The sequence below is a fragment of the Sphaeramia orbicularis genome, chromosome 12 (genome assembly GCF_902148855.1).
Source record: "Sphaeramia orbicularis chromosome 12, fSphaOr1.1, whole genome shotgun sequence".
Taxonomy (NCBI): domain Eukaryota; kingdom Metazoa; phylum Chordata; class Actinopteri; order Kurtiformes; family Apogonidae; genus Sphaeramia; species Sphaeramia orbicularis.
The window spans coordinates 56,874,759-56,897,162 of NC_043968.1; the positions used below are offsets into that span (position 1 = coordinate 56,874,759).

Consider the following 22,404-nt stretch of genomic DNA (forward strand, 5'->3'; position numbering starts at 1 on the left):
TATAATTAAATACTACTTCCAGATACATATCTAAAAAAAAAAAAAAAGTTATTATGGCAATCATAATCCTCCATACTTTGAATCAAATACTTCAGATATGTATAAGATTAAAAATGTTCTAACCTCCTAAGCCATGGTTTTTAAAGTATAAAATAAAAGCTGACATGTTTAAAGACTCCAGATAAGCCGTTTTATTGGGTTTTCTTCTGGCACCAATGGTCCTCCATACACACGGGCTGTAAGAAAAGCATTTTCCCGTCATGGCTCCGTCTCCTTGGTGCTGTGTTCTGTCTGTGACTGATGAAAACCTTTCAGACACATGAATCCGACCGGGACTCTGCAATGAAATGTAAACAGGCTGCAGGTGAACCGTGAACCAGAGGAGGGCTGCGGGGACCCGGCGGACACCGGACACGGTATTAAACAGACGCACAGGTTCCGTCCAGGCGCACAGAGGAGCGCACCGCCCCGGCTCCGCTCATGGCTCCGCGCTCCGCTCACCCAGCCGTCCCGGTCGCACTGCTGCTCTTCGGTCTGGTCGCCATCCTGCTCCTCACGGTGCCCACGGAGGACGTCCGGGAGGTGCCGGGGTTCATGGTAAGGTCCCCACCAGGGGTATTTCAGGAACGGGTTCAGATGTGTTCATGGTGTAACCGAAGATCCGCAGCGCAAAACCTGCGCCTCATGTGCGCTTTAAGGAATGTTTTTAGTTTAGTTGAGAAAAACAGAAAGCAAAGTGGAAGACTACATCTGAGGCACATCATTTAGAACAGGGGTCTCGAACTCATTTTCTGTCAGGGGCCACACTCAGCCTGATTTGATCTCAAATGGGCTGGACCAGTCAAATAATAGCAGCATAACCTATAAATAATCACAACTCCAAATTTTTGTCTTTGTTTTAGTGCAAAAAACGCATTCAATTGTGAAAATACTTACTTTTATCAGCTATCCAAACAAAAAAGATGTGAATAACCTGAAAAAACTGAAATTTCTTAGGAAAACTAGTGCAATTTTAGCAATATTATGCCTCAACTTATCATTTTTATCTGTTCCTTATGGATCAGATCTGCAAAGACACTAAACACTTAGTAACAGTCAGAAAATAGTTAAAATTGAGCTTAATTTTCTTATATTTCTTCAGGTTGTTCATATTTGTTCAGGTTATTCACATTTTATTGTTACAGGATAGTTTGTAAATGTAAATATTTTCATAATTTAATGCTATTTTTTGCTCTAAAATAAAGACAAAATTGTGAAGTTGTCATTATTTATACGCATAAAGTGATTTTTTTTTTTTTACATCAAACCGAGAAGAAAATATGGAGTCATTCCTTTTTGTAGGTTATTCTGCTGTTATTATTTGACTGTAGATCATATTGGTCTGTACGTGGAACCTGATTTAAAATGAGTTCCACAGCCTTGACTGTGGAATGTTTGCACTTTGCAAATTCATCCCAGGGGCCACATTGGAACCTTTGGCGGGCCGCATTTGGCCCCCGGGCCGCATGTTTGAGACCTCTGATTTAGAATGTATTCATAAAAAACTGAAAATTAGAGAAGATACTGACATTGACTCAAAGGTCAGTAAATGTAGATGTATTTCTTTCACAATATAGAATGAATTAAAAATAAGAAAATAACTTCCATCAAGTGACGTTAACCCTCCATCAGTTCACTGGTCTAGTAAAAAAAATAAAAAACACAATAAAAGCAGGGACATTTTTCCAAGACTGAGTCACTAATTAAGACAAATTAAGTCAAAAAGGCTGGTTGGCTGTAGTTTCCATGATACAGTCTTGGGACAAAATGTGAAATTGTGAGAATTAATGAGCGAATAGGTTTTACTTATAAAGAATGTTTTCCTCAGAGCTATTAGATCTACTTCAAAACACTGTCTGCACATTACAATACATTCACTTTTTTATAAATTTCCGTAAATCTATTACAAATGCACACAGCCCAATATACAGTATATGTATCACACACACACTTTGAAAAGATCTTCTTACTAGAACTTTGCTCATTTGTTTTCCGATTCCTCTTAATAATGTGTAAGACTTGGAATATTTAGTCTCTGAGGCAGATCATTTAAAGAAAACAAATAAATTGTAGATCAGTGTGTAAGTCATTGTAAAACGATGTCAGAATGTTCAATAAATGAGCAGTTGAATGAGTTAACCTACTTTTGTAAATCCGTTAAAACAGGGTTGCTTCAGGTTATGCAAGTACAGATACATGTTCTGCCAGACTGTCTCTCATTTACATTTTGTCTTTTTGGTGGAACACAGTTCAAGCTCACTGAGCTACTTAAAGTCTGTAGTGATTTCCCTTTAAATACAGTTCTGTGTATAAGTCCTGGTTCAACATTAGGTTTGTTGGTTTAGTAAAGTTCTAATGTCCGCACATATGCATTTGTCAGTCTGTATATTTAGATCCAATTGGATATATGTGAAGTATGTGCAGGAAAAACAAAAGTTTAATTGAAAAAGCAGCGTCTATAAACCGGAGTTGTCATATTTAGTGTGACCTCCGTTTGCACTTAACATATTTTTAATCCTTTTGTTCAGACAATATGAGATTAATTTTCTATTGTTTTATACAGGGTTTCATTCAACACATGGCAGATGTTTCTAGTTGGGGTCACATTACATGATGACTTTAACCCAGGGGTGTCAAACATAAGGCCTGTAGGCCAAAACCGACCCACTGAAGGGTCCAAACCAGCCCATGGGATGAATCTGTAGAAGATATTAACAGTCAAGGATGTTAAAATCATTTTAGTTCAGGGGACACATACAGAACACTATGATCTAAAGTGGTTCAGACCACTAAAATACTTTCATAATAACCTATAAACAATGACAACTCCAAATTAATTCTCTTTGTTTTAGTGTAAAAAAAATTAAATTACATGAAAATTTTTACATTTACAAACTATCCTTTCACAAAACATGTGAATAACCTGAACAAATATGAACAATGTGAAATATCTTAAAAGAAATAAGTGCAATTTATCAATATTCTGCCTGTTACTAAATGTTTTGTGTATTTGTAGATCTGTATGTGATCTGTAAGTTGTAATGCACGTGTGTAAATGATAAACAGGGGCATAATATTGTTAAATTGCACTTGTTGTTCTTGAGAAATTTTAGGTTTTCAAGGTTGTTCATGTTTTAAAGGCTACTTTGTAGATGTAGATGTTCATAATGTAATTGAACTTTTTTCACTCTAAAACATAGAGAAGAGTTTGGTGTTGTCATTAACTGGTCCAGTCCATTTAAGATCATACTGAACTGTATGTGGCCCCTGAACGTAAATGAGTTTGACACCCCTGCTTTAACCTTTACAACCCATTTAGTTCAGTTTTTTGTGTGTCTTTCAAGACTATTGCACATATTTTATGTATTTTCTCAAGAAAAGAGAATGAGAAATACATATGTATGCCCATTTCAACCCTGAAAAACAACAAAGACAGAGGTATTATAAGACTTTTGCACATACTATACATTATACATTATACATGTCACTAAGTAGTTGATAACAGACTAATACTCTGTGAACAGGAGTTTGGTCAGAAATAGAGGCTCATGGTATGGAAGCACATTGCGACCAGGATGTAAAAATAAAAACAAATCAGTATCACATTGTAACATGAAGCTTTTCACATTTTCATATTTCATTTTAATATGAAAATTATGATAAAACCAGATATTTCTCATAATATGACAATCAACTTTATCTTGGAATTATCTGGTAACATACAGGGTGGGGAAGCAAAATTTACAATATTTGAGGCAGGGATTGAAAGACAGTGTATGACCAATTAGTTTATTGAAAGTCATGAGAATTTATTTGCCACAAGAAAATTTACATAATAGAAAATGTTTTTATTCTATGTGTCCTCCTTCTTTCTCAATAACTGCCTTCACACGCTTCCTGAAACTTGTGCAAGTGTTCCTCAAATATTCGGGTGACAACTTCTCCCATTCTTCTTTAATAGTATCTTCCAGACTTTCTCGTAATAGTTTTGCTCATAGTCATTCTCTTCTTTCCATTATAAACAGTCTTTATAGACACTCCAACTATTTTTGAAATCTCCTTTGGTGTGACGAGTGCATTCAGCAAATCACACACTCTTTGATGTTTGCTTTCCTGATTACTCATATGGGCAAAAGTTTCTGAAAAGCTATGGATTATAGTGTTAGGTTTGATTATGACATCAATATATGTTTGGTTTCAAAGCAATTGACGGAGTGCCTGCTGAGAAAAAACAACTAAATGTTCATTGTAAATTTTGCTTCCCCACCCTGTATGCTGCTACCACAAGAACATTTTCACATCGTAACGTAAAATTTAATAAGTAAAACTGATGCTTAAATAAACAAAACCTGGAGAATAGATAAATAGACAAATCTAGTTGTAATAGTTTACAATTAATAGTCTACATTCAGCTTGATGTTTGTATCTTTAACGTTAAATGAAGTTGAATAACACTGACTGGTCAGTAATGTCACATGACCCCCACCTGGTGCCTCTGATGGTTCACTTTAGGGCTATAACGATGACGTCAATTATGTAAATATGTCGATTTGTGTTTGATGCATTGATGCGTCACACTGTTTACAAGTGTTTGAGTCTGCCAGTTCACAGTCCTGAGATGAAGAAATTAAGACTAAAATGAAAAGCAAAAAAAATGTTCGATTCACCAGTAAAACCCACAGAGTTCGATAAATGATAGGGGATGGAGACACTTGGTTTATACACTACCAGTCAAAAGTTTGGACTCACCTTCTCATTTAAATGGAATGAGATAGACCGCAGATGGCCAACCAGTGCTCAGTATCACTGGGAACTCCTTCAAGACTGTTGGAAAACATTTCAGGTGACTACCTCATGAAGCTCATCGAGAGAATGCCAAGAATGTGCAAAGCAGTAATAAAAGCAAAATGTGGCTGTTTTGAAGAATCTAAAATATAAAACATGCTTTGAGTTACGTCACACTTTTTTAACTACATACTTCCATATCTGTTCATTCATAGTTTTGATGCCTTCACTGAGAATCTACAATGTAAATAGTCATGAAAATAAAGAAAAACCAGGTAGTGTATATGTATTAAATAATAAATAAACTGACCAAAAACTAATGAAAAATTTTCAAAATAATACATCACATGGGAAAAAATAAGCAAAAAAAAATTGACAAAAACTTCAGTAAAAAATGAATGAAATTAACAAGAACAGCCAAAGTGATCAATAAAATGAACCAAAATAAATAATAAACAACAAAGTAATAAGTAACATGAACAAAATAAGCTGCAAACTAAACAAAATTAAAGAAAACATAATAATATAGCCAACAAAATGAACAAAAGGCTAATGACAGTGGTTGTAGATGTTTGATTTTATTTTCAGTTAATGATGTATATTTTACTGAAAAAGTCCCTTTTTTCAGTTTTTGCTGTTTTCACGTAATAATCTTTGAATTTATTGTGAGCTTTTATGAACACCTACATGAACTGTAAATGAAATACAGGAAAATACCTGATTTCACTGAAAAATCCAAAGGGTAATGTTATAACGGATGGTCCTGAATCCTTTATTAAAGGTTAAATGTACAGGAAATTTCATTTGAAAGTCACCACAGAAAAAATTCTAGGTGTTTAACGGTTAAAGACAAAGACATTAGTGCAAATACTTCTTCCTCTAATTCTAGTTTTACTTAAGTGAGGTTTTGAAAGCAGGACTTTTACTTGTAACAGATTATTTTCCTCATAAATCGTAGTTTCCTCCTATAAAACACATTCCATGTAGTTGATGCTGCTGTACAAGTTGTTCTTCATTATGGTTGATTTTTTATTAAAGAAAATGACTAAAACCAAGAAGCAAACCACACACAAACCAACAGAATCAGACATCTGGGGACACTTTAATTTAATTAAACTTTAACTGTGGTTCCTTTAGTAAACTCTAACAAGGAAGTAAACAGCATTTCTGGTAAAAATATTTACACTTTATAACTATTTCCAGTAATTCGTCCACTGTTTCTCTTTACAGTGTATTTAATATTTATAACCAGCAGTAAAATGGATAAGAAACTGGAAAGTAGCAGAAGAATTAACAAATACATGAAGCCATTTAATTTTATTAACTTATTTGAATGTTTTTCAGTTGTTTTCCAGTTTAAAACACTGGTGACTCCTACATTTCACTGTCATTTCACAGGAAATGTTGCTAAAACCATCAAACTTTCCATGAAATCCATACATTTCATTACATTTTCAGATATTTAAGGATTTTATCATTTCCGTGTACAGCTGTGAAAGTGTAGTGAGGAACTGTTTTAGGATTCAGATGAGGTTTCCTGCCCCAGCTTCTCCCCTCAGCGGGCCTTCATTTTTCTGTTTCTTTCTAAATATCCCGTGGTTACTTTTTAGGTAAAATCTCACTGCCTGTTTACTCGGCGACCACTCTGAGTCGGAGTCACACAAAGGGACACAGAGGGGGTTTTTTACCGTCTGCAGGAGGTGAATGTACCCGATGAAAGGGACCGAACATATCATTAGAGCTCAGCTGAGGCTTTGGCAACCGTCGGATTGATCCTTAAATCTCACTGCAGTAACGAGGAAATGAGTAAATGAGTAATGACTCTTAACGTTTGATGATTTTGGACACACATCTGTTATGGTATCAGTTTAGCTCAGATCTTATATAGTCAGGAGATGCCACAGTGGAGTTTAAATGAAGAAATCAAGATGTGACTGAAGTGTAGACTTTCAGCTTCAGTTTAAGGGGTTTGACAAAAATATTACATTAACCATCTGGGAATTACAACTATTTTAACCATAGACCATTTTCAAATGCCCAAAAGTAATTGGACAAACTAAGATCATTATGAATAAAAAGGTTGTTTCTGATACTGTAGTGTACATGGCTTGGCTAATATGTAGTGGAATACATTTATATTTTATATATTCTATTTATATAAACTAATGTCATTGTGGGTTATATTAAAAAGCATAACTGAAATAATCATATATCGTATAAAAGGAAAATTAAATATAATTATAAATAATAGCCAGTTGTATATTGTAATTATATTCCTTTGTATTTCTCACATATGTAGTGGATTATGATGTAGAATTATATATATGATAATAATACTGATTTAATATAGACACATATTCATGTCGCACTAATATAGAATGATGTAGTTTGTGTGTTGTAGTGTAATAAAGGTGTGGATGAAATTAGAGTTTACTTCTTCCCACTCCTTTCCAGATGTGTAAATAACACTAAAATTTTATTAAGAGTATACATTTCTTTTTTTGCGGGTTGTCTTATGTTGGTAATTTGCTTTGGGCTTTTGTTGTTTGTTGGTGTGTGTATTGTGCTTTTTATATGTCCAAAATAAAACATCCATTAATTCAGTGATTCATTCAGATTTCCAACAGTCTGGAATGGACATAACCAAACACAGTTTCCCCCTGTAGATGCTTTTCCACATCCCATTTCTTTACCTTCTTGTGTTGTTTCTGCAGGGTGTTTTATGTCATTATCCATTTGTAATATGAAGCACCATCCTGTCACTTTTACAGCGTTTGTATGAATGTGGATACACCATGAAGACGGGTTAACACACTGACAAATATGATTCTAAAATAACTCATTTTAATATTGTGGTAGAAGGTGGGATTATTACAGAGACGTTTAGAAAAAGTAACAAAATGTCTTACTCTGAGCTGATTTTCTTGATGTAACTGGCTCACTTATCTCATTAAATCCAGAGAATGAAAGGCTGATTTCTCAAGAGAACAAGATAAATTATCACAAATAAGTGACTCATGTTTTCTCGTGATCACAGGATAATTATGCAGAGCTCCATAACTTAACATAGCATTTGTTTGATTTATCACGGCCAGTACTGGTGAGGATGATCCAAAGATGAGAAATAGGCCATTTTAATCTCAGTTTAAAACATCTAAATGTGAAAAGTTGACCTGAACTCCTGTCTCTGCCTCAGCTATAGTCATTTCCTGGTGATCATGATATAATGGTACTAAATGATAATTCCAATTTCCAATTCTTGTCCAGAAGTTTAGTTGACCTTCACTTTGATTTTGTTTGTTTTGTATAGTAAGATCCAAGCAACTTTATTTAACATTTATAAGCAGCATAAAATTCTGAATGTTCTCCATATAGCTAAACTTGTCCTCGTCAATCAAGTTTTCATCTTAAAAACAGCAGCAACAACAAAAAAAGTGAGATTAACACAACCCACAGTTATTTATTTCAAGGTGTTCTATGTAGTATTGATATTCTAAATTGTCACCAGCAGAGGTCAGTCTGGAACCAGAACAAACATATGACTAAAACCACTAACGAATCAAGACTATGTATCCACAGACTGTATCAGTCACTGAATAAAGTATAAAGTTAATTTAGACACATCTGTATTATGGAATCATCAAGTTTTCGTCTTCAAACTAAAAGTCAAAGACACTTATTTTGACAGCTGCTCAAAAAAACAGTGTGTCTTCAAATCTTCATGTGGTGTCAGCTGATAGTTTACATTATAGCTCTGTTAGCTGTAACAAGAATAGGATACCAAATTATTTATTAATTGAGTGTTGATTTATTGATTAATTTAATTATAGATTTATAACCAAACTTGAATCAACTCAAAACAATAATTTGGAAATCTTGCATAGGTGATAGTTCGTTGACTGCACAGTGAACCCATGTGTGAATAATAGTACACAAAGCACAACTGAGGCAATGGATTTATATACATATAAATACTTTATTAACTAAACTAAGACACACAAATAACATAAAGACAAGAGACAAATACAACCAAAGGAGCAGGAGATTATGGACAGGAGAATATGTAAATTAAGTTGGCAGATAGCTATATTCAAGAGATTATAATGTTAGTGAGGTTACGTTGAGGTAAACCTACTTAACTTGGAATAACACCAACTCAGATAAATCAGGAGCAAGTTTTCTTACAAGTTGTTGCGGTGCGAATGCAGCAACTGGCACGGCCTTGACGGCGGAGGGATGAAGTCTTCTGACGTAGTTCGAAGCAGGAACAGGCTGTGAAGCGACGTGCTTGCGCTGGAGGCCTGAAGGTCTGGAGTTCTGAAGTTCTGAAGCTCTGAAGTTCTGCTGGCTGGAGGAGGTTCACAGCTGGCTCTGGCGGCTGGTTCTGGAAAGCTCGCCAGGAGAAGATGGAACAGCTCTGAGAGCCAAGGAGATGGTCAAGACTCCTTGGAGAAAGCTCTTTGCTCTTAGGTGAGAGCTCAGAAGAGGTGGAGAAAGCTCTTTGCGTAGGTGAGAGCAGCGAGGGTGGAAAAAGCTCTGCTGAAAAGTTGGTTTCATTTACTTTTATAGTTTGTCCAAAAACCAGCTTGGAACGCCTTCCTCATGAATATAGATGAGTCATCGATGCCTTGGGGCGTTGCCTTCTTTGTCTGTTTTCGGCGGGAAAACGCCTCCTCGTGAATATTCAAAAATATCACGTTTCTCTTCCCTCTTGGGAAGACAGAGGGGGAGAAGACTGTGGCCTTGTAAGAAAACTTTACATCCTCAGATAAGATTCTTAAACTTTATACATCACCTGTAACCTCACTTAAGCATCAGTAAAATAATAGCATGATTATTCAGACATGCTATAAGCAGTGATACTCTTACTTTCACATAATTCACCGTGAACATGATCAGGATACACATATGTGAAACCACAGGTCAGGCAAATGGCTTAAGTATTACATGCATAAACGAGTTAACGTGCTGAGTTAATCAACATTAACACATAATGTAATACATTATTAACATGGCACATATAGGGATTTTATCATTCAGTCCTTTGTTCGTTTCTGGGTTCATCTTCACCTCTGGATAAGCAACAAGTTCCGGGGTGCTCTCAATTACCACGACAAAGGAAATGGCTCTTGATGAAGAACAGAGCGAAAATGAGCCTAAGTTTCATTGTTCTGTGTACTTTTAAATTAGGTTAGTCTCATTCTTTAAGCGCATCCGTCATTATAAATGTCGCTTGTAGAGGATGTCCCAGCTTTGACCTGGTGACGGACCAATCAGCATGGTTGTTCAGGAATTTGGTTTGACACGGAGAGGAAGATAATATAATTTATGATTCTGTTTTTGAGTCTGTTCACTCACTCCACCGTCATCCGGCTACATAGCTTAGCTCTGTTTTCAGACAGAAAACAGCCACAGTAAAACCGTAAATCACCTCTGTTTTCTGCACGATTTGTGTTGTCAGTAGTTGAACTAAAGATCTGTTTAGAATCGAATGAACAAGGTCAGAACTGTCACAGTTTAGTCTGAACCATGGCTCAACAAACAACAACTTAGCAAAGATAATAACATCCCATGATAACTTTATCCTCTATTTCAGGGGTCACCAACCCTGGTCCTTGAGGGCTACTATCCTGCATATTTTAGATGTATCCCTCTTCCAACACACTTGATTCAAATGATAAGCCTATCATCAAGCTCTGCAGAAGCCCGGTGACAACCATCAGGTGTGCTGGAAGAGGGAAACATTTAAAACATGCAGGATAGTAGCCCTCGAGGACCAGGGTTGGTGACCCCTGCTCTATATTATAAAAGCCAAGTGGCCTCTGTGTGCATATGTGCGTGTGTGTACCGGTATGTGTGTCTGGTTTATAACTGAATAACTGGACAGAGCTAGCCTTTGCCTTTTGGAGTACTTATGTATTTTGGGTCAGGGATCAGACAGGTGAAAACAACTTATTGATACGGCCAGTAATTTTTGAGTTATTAGATGTTTTTAAAATTACAACGGTCTGACAGGCAGCCTGTGGATGAGTCCATTCACAGCCACAGATGGGGCGGGGGGGGGGCTGGATCCGGATCAACGGAACTACCAGGACATGATGAGAGAACCGAGTCTGACTGTGATCAGACACTAACAAGGTCGGTCTGGTTCTTACTGTGGTCTGGTTCCACTCTGCCGGTTCCTGATCAGACCCGGCGTGTTAACATTGCCCTCTAGACGAAGAACACAACACCAGGCTGCAAATGCTGCATCAACGAGAGCTCACCGAGAACATGAAACATTATCAGAAAGGCTTCAATGTCAAGCAGAAAATACAGCAAGAAACAGGGACTGCAGAGAGAATTAAACCTCCCCGACAGACTTCAATACCAAGCAACAAATGCTGCAAGAGACAGAGCAAGAAGACAAAATGAAACCTCCTCACAAAAACTTCAAGGTAATACTTCAAATGTTGAAAATATGTGAATCAAAAACAGAATAAATCATCACCTGAAAGGGTTCTGTGCCAAGATGCTGATGCTGCTCAACATCGAACAATAATTCAAAATGAAAATGAGACTCAGCGAAATTCACATCTACAGCAAATGGCAGAAAGGCACAGACGGAGACTACACCCACAACACAATGCTGTCACTAGGCAACAGTCTCCAGAAATTGAACCATTTTACATTTGAGCTATGGGTACTGTGTGTGACAAGTGCTGCCACAGTGGAAAAGTCAGATTGGAACCACTATCCTCATATCCTGAGCAGCTAAAGGAACTTCTAACAGGAACCTCCCCACAAGCCAGAAATTTCCAAGAAAATATTAAACGATACAAGAGTGTCTTTGCTTTTGCTTCTTTTTGGGCAAAACTTGAAGATTGGCAGAAAAACAGGCATTGACGTGGACCATATTGCTTCAAACTGCATGGACAAATCTATCACAGAAAAAACTGTTTAATGAGAATGAGCAGCACAGGTTTGGACGGCTCTATTTACTGGAAGAGAGTGAAGCAGGTGAAGCTAGAATGAGCCTGAAGCCTAATGAACCATATAGACCAGATGTCATGGAAATAATAAAGGTGTAATTGAAGAAGTCAATCCCTTTGCAGCTGCATTAAAGAAGATGCATGAAGTTGAAAAGAAACAACAGCAACAAGCACAAGCAATGGGTACTGAACCCTTGCATTTCCCTGAGGCGACCTCGGTTGGGTTCATGGGACACTACATGTGGAAGAGTACCGAACTGCCAAACAACAATCATATTGCTACAGTGGTATGCCTATCGTCTTGCTATTTGTCAAGGGTTCAATGTTCTTCATGCATGTGGCAAATTGTCCCAACAGTACATTATTGATGCATATGTTAGAACAGGGGCATCAAGGATTGATTTCATCAGAAGACAGCAAGGGAAGCTGAGAGCAAGACAAGGGTCTCATGGATCCACTATACACTAAAGTTGCACAACAGGATGCTCAACTGGGCAATGTCTACATCCTACTGTCTTCATTCCAAGGAAGTCCATGTGCCAAAAAAATAAAACTTTGAGGATTCCATGGCTATTGTGACTGAATTTAGAAAAGGAACACTCTTCTCCACATTAACATACAATGCGAAGTGGAAAGAAATCACAGAAAATCTTCAGCCAGGCCAGTGGTGTGCTGAACCCAATCTCTGTTTGTATGGTTGATGGCAAATATTCAAAGGACTACCCCAAGGAATTCCGAGAACAAAGAGAAATTGATGTCGATGGTTACCCACTATATGCATGTCCAGATAATGGTAGAACTAACCTGACAGAGTATGGTGAGGTTAATGACACCTAGATTGTGCCTTACAATGCATATCTATCACTCAAGTATGAAGCCCACAAGTCATGTATGAGCATCAAGAGCATCAAATATCTTTATAAATATGTTTAGAAAGGCCACGATGCAGCTAACATCCAAGTGAAAGAAACAGGACTTATGCATCATGACGAGATCTCTACATTCCTTGATGCTCGCTATGTGAGTATGCCAGAACCTATATGGAGATTAAATGAGTATTCGATGCCATACCAGACTCACACAATCATTCGACTACCAGTCCACCTTGAGTTACAGCAGCCTGTATACTTTGAAGAAGGAAGAGCACAAGAGGTACTTGATGGGGCCAGGGACAATGATACAAAGTTGACAGCGTTTTTCAAGTACAACAAAGAAAATCCTGATGAAAGATAATACATCTATTGGGAATTCCCCAAGCATGGTGTGTTTAACAGAGTGGAAGTCAGTGAGGGTGTACTCAGAAAGAAATGACAGCCATGGGAAAGAGGTGGAAACAAGGAAGCAAGGGTGTATTCTGTCAGTCCTAAGAACCATGAGCAATTCTGTCTCCGTCTGCTACTACTTCATGTACCAGGACCTACCAGCTACGATGATCTTCTCACTGTCAATGGTCACAAAGCAGAGTATTTCCATGAAGCATGTCAACTGAGAGGACTCCTTGCTGATGACTCAGATTGGGACAATGTACTCACAGAAGCATCAACATTCCAAATGCCAAGGCAATTACGAGATCTCTTTGCAACACTCTGCATTCATTGTAGACCATCTGATCTGTTGGAACTGTGGAACAAACACAAGGGAGGCTGAAGACTATGTCCAGCAGTATCCAGTAGGGATTGTTGAAAACATGGTACTCACTGACATTGAAAAGAGACTCTCTGTAGAAAACCTCATATGTAAAGATCTTGGTCTACCTGAGGTAGCTGTTTGCATGATGTTTCAAACAATCATCAGACCATAGAACGGCCAGGTGTCACCATAGATCTGATGAGTGAAGAGCAAAAAGAGGTGGTTCAAAACATACTGAACGAGGTTGAGGAAGTCCAGAGAGGTAATCCTCCTAAAGGCAGAGCTCACTTCATTGATGGTTCTGGTGGTAATGGTAAGACAACAGTCTACAACTGGCTAACTTACACATTGAACTAGAGAGGACTCAGTGCTGTTTCATGTGCATGGACAGGTGTTGCTGCAGCACCTTATCAATGGTAGAACAGTGCATAATCTGTTTAAGCTGCCCATCCCAATCTTTGACACAAGCACATGTAAGGTCAGTCCTACATCTAAGCATGCTGAATTTCTCAGAAATATCACACTTTTCCTCCTGGATGAAGCCTCACTGATTCCTCTACATGCCCTACATGCCATTGATATCATGATGCGTGATATCACTGGAGTAGATGAAATCTTTGGTGGAAAGATTTTCTTCCTTGGGGGGAGACTTCCTTCAAGTTTACCAGTGTTACGCAAATCTTCAGGTGCTGGCATCATAGAAAATGGTCTGAAAAGCTCTCCACTCTGGCCACAGATCAATGCAATGAAGCTCACAAAAAATATGCGAGCCAAACCTGAGGAGAAAACATTTGCTGATTGGCTCCTTCAGTTAAGAGATGGAAACCTAAAAAGCAGTTATGAAGCTGCAGAAGAATGCATGATAGATGTACCACAAGAGTGCATTGTAACAGGGAATCTGATTGATAAAGTATTCTCTGACATCAACCAACAAGACGTATCTGCAAGACATCCTCACACCAAAAAATTAAGATTCACAAAAACTCAATGATGACATCCTTGACAGAGTGAATGGCAAAAAGAAAACCTGTTACAATGTAGACAATGTCCTCACCGACAATGAAGAGGAGGCTTTTACCTACTCCCAAGAATTCCTACACAGTCTCACACCTACTGGTATGCCAGCCCACAAACTGAACCTTAAACTGGGAGCCATTGTCATGTTAATGAGGAACTTGGATATACGAATTGGGCTCCGTAATGGCACCAGACTCATCATAAAGAGGATACATACCAATGTTCTGGATGCAGAGGTTCTGAAAGGCACCAAAAAAGGAAAGAGGGTTCTTATTCCCAGGGTAAAGCTGGCACCTTCTGATCCAAACTTACCCTTTGAACTGGAATGAAGACAGTTCACAGTAAGATTAGCCTGCTCTGTGACCATAAATCACAGGGACAAACTTTTGAGAAAGTAGGCATCTACATACCCTCTCCAGTATTTTCACTTGGACAGCTCTATGTGGCTTTTTTTCTAGAGCAAGATCACATGCTGATGTGTTTGTGACAAATGATGCATCTTCAAAACAGGGACTCATAAATAATACATTAGTAACCCAAAACACTGTCTATCCTCAAGTGCTATGAATAGAACAGTAGTATATCAAAACAAATATCTCAATTTTGCCAGCTGTCAAACCTAATATCAGCTAAATTTGCCAAATATCATAAATACAATTATTCACAAAACATTGCCACTTTGATTTCAGTTTCAAATCGTTATACAAACTTAGCATAAGTTAGGACCAACTTCTAAAAAAAAGTCAGCTCCCCATTTTATCAACTCTACTGCTTCTAGACGTACGCTAGTACCATCTTAATTCTCAGAATCAAATTCAGCCGTGTAGAAGAAATGCTGACATTTCAGCATCAAACTCCATTCTTTTCCTGTATAATTGCATCCAGTGGAAACAACAGCAATGCTTCTATTTTTATCACTTCTTTTCTTTGACTCTAAAAGTTGTTTCTTATTGGTTCTCATTCCATCTGGTCCTTTTCTTATGCTTTCGTCAAAGGCCCTGTGGCGTTAGTTTTCCTCACCATTCGAGAATAGCAGAGTGACTCACTACTCCCTCTAGTGGTCACATAAATCCTCCCACATAAATGCAGTTTATATCTCTACAATGCAATACACTGGCATGTTTTATTTGTTTTTACTGTTTCACTGTTGTTCTTAATTTCTGCATTGGCACTTTGAATATGGCTGTAAAGCACTTTGGGCATCGTTGGTTGTTGTAAATGTGCTATATAAATAAATGTGACCTTGACCTTGACTTATATTTAAAAGTGTCTCAAAGGAGGAAAAAAAAAATAACACAGAATTTATACCAAAATGGAGAATAATTGAACTATTTGTCAGTCATCAGTTTCATTATATTGCAACAGTGGATAGGTTTAAATCTACAGGAGCTTTTTAACACATTTAAATAAAGACTGAACTGAGGAACAGAGACATCCTGAAACACTGTAAACTGAAATTCAGCACATGTCTGACCTTTAACCTCCTTAACTAGAACACCCTGCTGTTTCAGGACACCTCCTAAAACATACATGAATACATAGGAATGTGATTATTAATAAATGGTTAACATGAATAAAGGATAAACTAGTTTATAATTCATGTTAACTTACACAACAGTCCAGTTAATTCTAAAACAATGATTCATTACATCTGTATGTGTGTGTTTTATGCTGAATTAGACACTGATGGAAGATCATATCCTAAAAGTACTAATGCACGCTTCTACACATAATAGTTCTACACCTTATTAAAATAAAAGAATGTAAGTGTTATGAGAAAAAATGGTTTTAAGTATGGATTAATTTTCCTGCTCATTTAAAGTACTATAAACTGCACCATGTTCTATAAGATCATCATCTGTTCATATCTCTGAAAAGAGCTCAGAAATATGTCTGTTTCCAGCTTTGTGATGATGCATTTTACAATCAATCCACAATTATTTATTCAGTTTAAAAATGCAATGATTAATCAATGAGTTGCCTAGTTTTATATTAATACTCAAATATTTGGATAATCAATAATCGGTAAAAGGTCAAAACTGTTATTTTAGCTCCTTGAATATGAATATTTTATATGAATTTAAATATGATTGATCAGAGGATGTCATTTTAAGATTCTGATTGATGTTTAGCACTATTTTATATGTTTTACAAACCAAATAATGAATCAGTTGACCAAGAAAATAACCAACAGATTAATCAACAATGAATATAATCATAATCATAGTTTAAGATCAACACTTAGAAGATGCACATCATTCTTCAGTTTACTAGGACCATTTAACCTCTTAACATCCACCAGGTCACCGTCAACCCCTTTTACGGTGAGGGTTAGGGTTACAGATGAGCTATGTTTAAACTGATGTAGTTTAGCTTGTGTTTCAGTCACATGTTAAGCACATACGATGCCTTTCAATGAAGTCTAATAACATGTATTTCAACTTGTATTGTGTAACATTGACTCTAACTCTAAACTTCAGCCTGTTTTGGGGTTAGGGTCCCCAGAAAGCTGGATGCTGAAAGGTTAAATCACATTTTCACTGAACAGGAAGATGATGAAAACTGTAAAAGAAAGTAAAGCTGACAGACAAATGTAGGGGAATAGAAGGCTGAAGTTACACAAGTTCATCTGAAAGTCATACCTTAAAGATATATAACATGGTTTGTCTTAGCTAACCCTTAAAGAACTAGAACTGATTTCCAATTGATTTTTTTTTTTTTACATTTAACTTTTTTAAATCACTTATCACAATTTATCATAATATTGTTTACATTTGTAAGTGGAAATCAGGTAATTTCCTACATTTAATTTACTGATCATATAGTAAATTCAAAGGTTATTATTTTAAAACAGAAAAAAGGAACTTTTTCAGCTAAATATATTATTAATAGAACATAAAAACAAGCATCTATATCCACTGTCACTGATCCAACTCCATGGGTTTTACTGGTGAATCAGTGTTGTAGAAGATGACGGTGTTTCCATGTTCACTACGGAGCCTCTGAACATCCACATGGGTCATATCTAATGACCATGAAAAGATGACAAACTGCATTTTTCACCAATTATTTACATTTACATGATGACAGGTTTAGTGGATCAGAAGTTATTAAACATTTTAGATCAGTAGATGTTTTTGCTCACCAGTGGCTCATTTAGTCTTTGAGGGTTATAAATCAGAATTTACAGGTATAACAACTGGTTCAACGGGTCCACACCTTATATTTAACTGTATACTTTGAAGATTTTTTTGTATTCTACATTGTATATTCTGTACGCTCTGTTGTTGGATGTTAAATTGTACATTTTTTGCACTGTAGGGTGGTGTCACAAGACAGTTGGCTGCTCTAAGTTAAGGGTTCAGCATGAATTTACATCAGTTATTTACATGTATTGATATTAGTGATTCAGAAGTTATAAACATTTTAGATCGTAAATGCTTTTGGATGCTGGAGGCTGTTTAGGTCTTTGAGGGATAAAGTGTCTGAGGGTGTGAATTGGATGTATAAACCTATCAGAGAGTCTCATCATGTGACCTGAAGGTCAGGTGGCTGCTTTGAAGTTTTAAAATGTCATTAGGGCACTAGTAGTTTATGTTCTCCAGATGTCACCCTAAAGGTCATAAAGCCACAAATGTTGTAAAAACCTCTTTGTTCTGGTTTCAGTCCAGTTATCCCCCAGGAGCCTTCATCTGCCCCATCCTCCTCCTTTTTACTGTGTTTACTTTTGTTTTATTGTTTGTTCCTCTTCTTCTCTACAGTATGGGATTGTCATGGATGCAGGGTCGTCACACACGGCGTTGTATATGTACAAGTGGCCAGCAGATAAGCAGAATGGGACGGGCGTGGTCACCCAGCACGGAGAATGTCATGTGGACGGTGAGTTGAGCAGCAGCTCCTCCAAAAGCATCAGGTTCAGTGTGGTTAATGGAGCAGACCAGGGTTTGTCGTATTCAAACTAAATAACCCCTGTCCTCCTCCGCCTTCTGTTTGTCACCTCCCAAAATGAGCAAATATACAGCAGATTTATTCTCTCTAGATGATAGACTCACCTGGAAAGTCACACACATTTGCAGCGTTCATGATTTGGCTGTAAGACCAGGGATATCACATGGTTAATTCACCCATAAAGACCCAGTGCTTCTTTTATGGCAGTTCCAAAATGAATTTTTCTCTCTGTTTAACCTCTCTTGAGCTATTCATCACCATTTATTATATATTATCCTCTGTATTTTGCTTTTTTTCAGTAAAAATTTGGTATTTTCCTATATTTCATGTAGATGTTCATAAAAGGTCAGATTAAAGTTGAGGGTTCTTATATCAAAACCAGAGAAAACTGAAGATAAAGTGACTTTTGCAGCAAAGATATCAATAATTAATATAAAAATAAGTGTCTCCATCCACTATTATTTGTCAAACTCCATGGATTTTACTGGTGAATCAATGTTGTAGAAGATGATGGTGTTTCCATGTTCACTATGGAGCCTCTGAATGTCCAAATGGGTCATATCTGATGACCATGAAAAGATGATGAACTGTATTTTACCTGAATTTTTTTTAACATATTGATAGGATTAGTGGATCAGAAGTTGTTAAACATTTTATATCAGTAGATGATTTTAGTTGCTGTTTGGTCTTTAAGGGTTAATGTCAGTTTACATGATTTATCATTTACTGTATTTTTATTTTGGCACCAAGGCTGCTGATGTTCCACAAAATGAACAATGGCAGCACATCACACATTTCCAAATAAAGACCTTTATGTTCGTGATGTGCCACCAATTTTGGGAGTATTGTATTTGTATTGCATTTTTTGGTGGAAGTTGTGGACAACGTAAAAAGTGAATGAAACTTCCATGAGGTCACATTGGTTTTAGGACGGTTGTTCTGAAGCCTTGAGTTCAGTGTTCTGGGGGTCCCCATCCTGGTTTTCAAAAACATAACAACCAGTAATTTGATGGAGGATGAGGTGGGTGGACATAGGGAACGCTGAGTTTGACACTTACCAAACTAACTTTAAAAACACCAACTACACTGACTGACAATGTCACATTAAAAACAGAACAGCTACTTGATAAATACAAACAACATCATGAATGTCATTTTTGTGTAATGTATGGTGTTAAATACATTAATCAGCACTAGCTAGTGAACTCTAAGTGCTCAGAAGACACAGCAGGTCGTCCGCAAACCAGGTGGTTGGCAGCTCAATCCCTGTCCATATGTTGAAGTGTCCTTGAACAAAGTGTGTGAATGTGACACATGAAGTGTTTTGAGCAACTAGAGTGTAGAAAAGTGCAGTAGAGATGTACTGCAAGTACATGTAAATGTAGCTATGGTGTTTCCACAAATAATAATCAGGAGTCATTTACAAACAGGGTGTTACCAGTGTCAACACAACCAAATAAAAGCCCAAAGGTCCTCAAATACAGGCCAGAAAAAAATTATATGGATAAAGTTCTGGTGCCAATTAAATACAATGTTTACTTCTACACATGTAATTCAATACAAACTAAAATGGAATCTAAGTTGTTTTCAGTGCTTCTAAATCAGTCCAATTTCAGTCACTGCAGGTGTGTGTCTTACTTTTTCAGGGAAATCATCATTTGTAGAAACACACAGAAAGATAAGAAAAATAATATATACTCAATAAAATTTGTATTAAATGATGAATCCATAGAAATGCAATCCTGGTCCAGGAAATCTTGCCTTTTTAAAAAATAAGGGATCAAAACTGTTGCATTATTTCAATAGCAGGTAAAAGCAAGGTTTCCTAGTAAATAAAACGATTTCTACTTATTAAACAATAAATTGTCATTACATAACTACCTGGTACTTTCTGCGGCTTAGAAAAATAAAGACTGTGGGTACAGTGGGTTACTCAAAGAGGCCAGGTAGTGTAATTATCATAATCATCATAAAATAATCCTCTGTTAATGAAAGTTTCAGTCTACAGCTACAGGAAAAATGTGTTTTATTCAGTAAAAAGATGATGTGAATGTGTGACACAGCAGCTAACTGTACAGACAACACCCACCTGTCAATCACAGCAGCCACACCCATAATTATGCATAACTCAAGGCTCAATATAATTTAAACAGGGCTCGAAAGTGCGTTACATAAAAATTCACCCTGTGTGCAGTTGTAATGAATGGGTTATTCGCTCCACAGACCAGAACCAATATTTGCACCAGGCTGTAAACAGGTTTGTTTTTGCTGCAAAAGTAATAGTTAATGAATGTGCACATAGCAGCACTCTAATGGGCTTCACTCTGTGAAAGGTGACATAATGTCACTGAGTTTGATTAAATATCCATTGGGACATGTCTGTACTCATGTCTGTCAATGCTAATCAAACCTTTTGTAAGAAAATATAAATACACTCATGGTCCCTGAGGGTAAATGTGACTTGTGAAATAGTCCTACACACTGCTTTAGTTAATCAATTGTTGAGTGTTGAAATAAGAGTTTAAAGGAAAGAAAAAAACAAAGTGGTTGTTTGTACTGAAATGATTTATATCCTGAGTTATTCTGTACTTGAACACATCATCAGAAGGATTGAAAGCCTGCATGGAACAACTTCTAGCCTCCATGAGTCGATTCTGATGCTGAACTTAACCCAACTGATCCCTGAACTAATTCCACCATCACATAAACTCACATTACCCTGGAAATGTCAGACACTGAAGGAAGCAGGAAACACATTGATTAAATGTGGAAAGAACACCCGGGTCCTCAGTTAAAGGCATTCACCACTGTGGCTAAAGGCTAAAACAACAGACTGACTCCATAAAGGTTTAAGGCTCTGCAACAACAGCTACAGTGAAACTTTTCACTGTGTCATTTTCAATACATTTGATGATCCTTTTGATGATGAACTGAGTCAGTAGTTGATTCATTCCTGCTGGAAGAAAATGGATCGGTATCATGTTATAACACGATATTTTTCTCAGGAAAAACCATGCTGTTGTATGCTGGTAAGTCATAAGCTGATAATGTAGCAATTCATATTAACAGGAAATATCTCATCTTATTTGTCATTATGACATAATAGTGATCAATTAGATTTTTCCAGCCTGGCAGAAATACCCTTCTGTGCATCAAAGTTAAAAATTCAAAAATAATTATATTATCTATACTTCTACAGCACTTTTAAAACAAATTGCCAAATGCTTAACAATGAAACTGATAAAATGCATAATTACAAAACAGCAAAGAATGACAATTAAAGGTAACAAAATTTATAAATAAGGTAAAAACAGAATATACTTTCCAATAAAAGAGAAGAGAAGAGACTTAAAAAAAAGACACAGACTCAGACAATAACAGATCATACCACAATAAAATAAAGAAAATTAGACATAAAATGAATGACTTCTCAAGCAGGTTTTATCTTATTTTTCGAGAAAAAATAGATTCCAACATGAAAAAAAGGTCATATCAATTTTTTCATGGGTTTACAGAGAAGAATTGTTTTATCTTTCTAAGAAACGATGAATGGAAGCTTCCACTGTGTTCGACCCCTGAACTGTCGAAACACTGCAGGTTCTGTGTTGATATAAGATGAATATCGACTCTAAACATCTATGTTTGCTGTGTTTTTCCTGTGAAACGGTGGCAGCGGGTTCCTCTGAACACATGATCTCATTGTGTTGGTGGAAGTCGTCTTTCTCTCAACCAGTGGATGGATCGTGACTCAGGAGTGAGTCAGCTGACTGAGCTCCTCCAACGCCAAAGGGTCTTTATGTCTTTATGCTTCTGTTAGTTACAAAAACAAAGATATGTTTCAGTTAGTCATGGACTGGTCCTCAGGGGGCTCTGACTGGGATGCACCAAGATGATAATTCACAAAATATATAAGATTGAATTAATTACACTAACCCATAAAGTCCCAGTGCTACTTTGGTGACAGTTCTCAAATGTTTTTTTTCTCTATATTTCACCTTTCTGAAGTGATTTATCA

General features: G+C 36.8%; 1 protein-coding gene across 1 annotated transcript in view; it reads left to right on the plus strand.

Annotated features, from left to right (window-relative positions):
• The first annotated feature begins 224 nt into the window (after positions 1-224).
• entpd2b (ectonucleoside triphosphate diphosphohydrolase 2b) overlaps positions 225-22,404 on the plus strand; it is a 35,217-nt gene continuing 13,037 nt past the window's right edge. The window contains exons 1-2 of the mRNA XM_030149670.1: positions 225-597; positions 18,203-18,320. Coding sequence (XP_030005530.1) covers positions 481-597; positions 18,203-18,320 — 235 coding nt within the window. The 5' untranslated portion in view covers positions 225-480. The remainder of the gene's footprint in view (positions 598-18,202; positions 18,321-22,404) is intronic.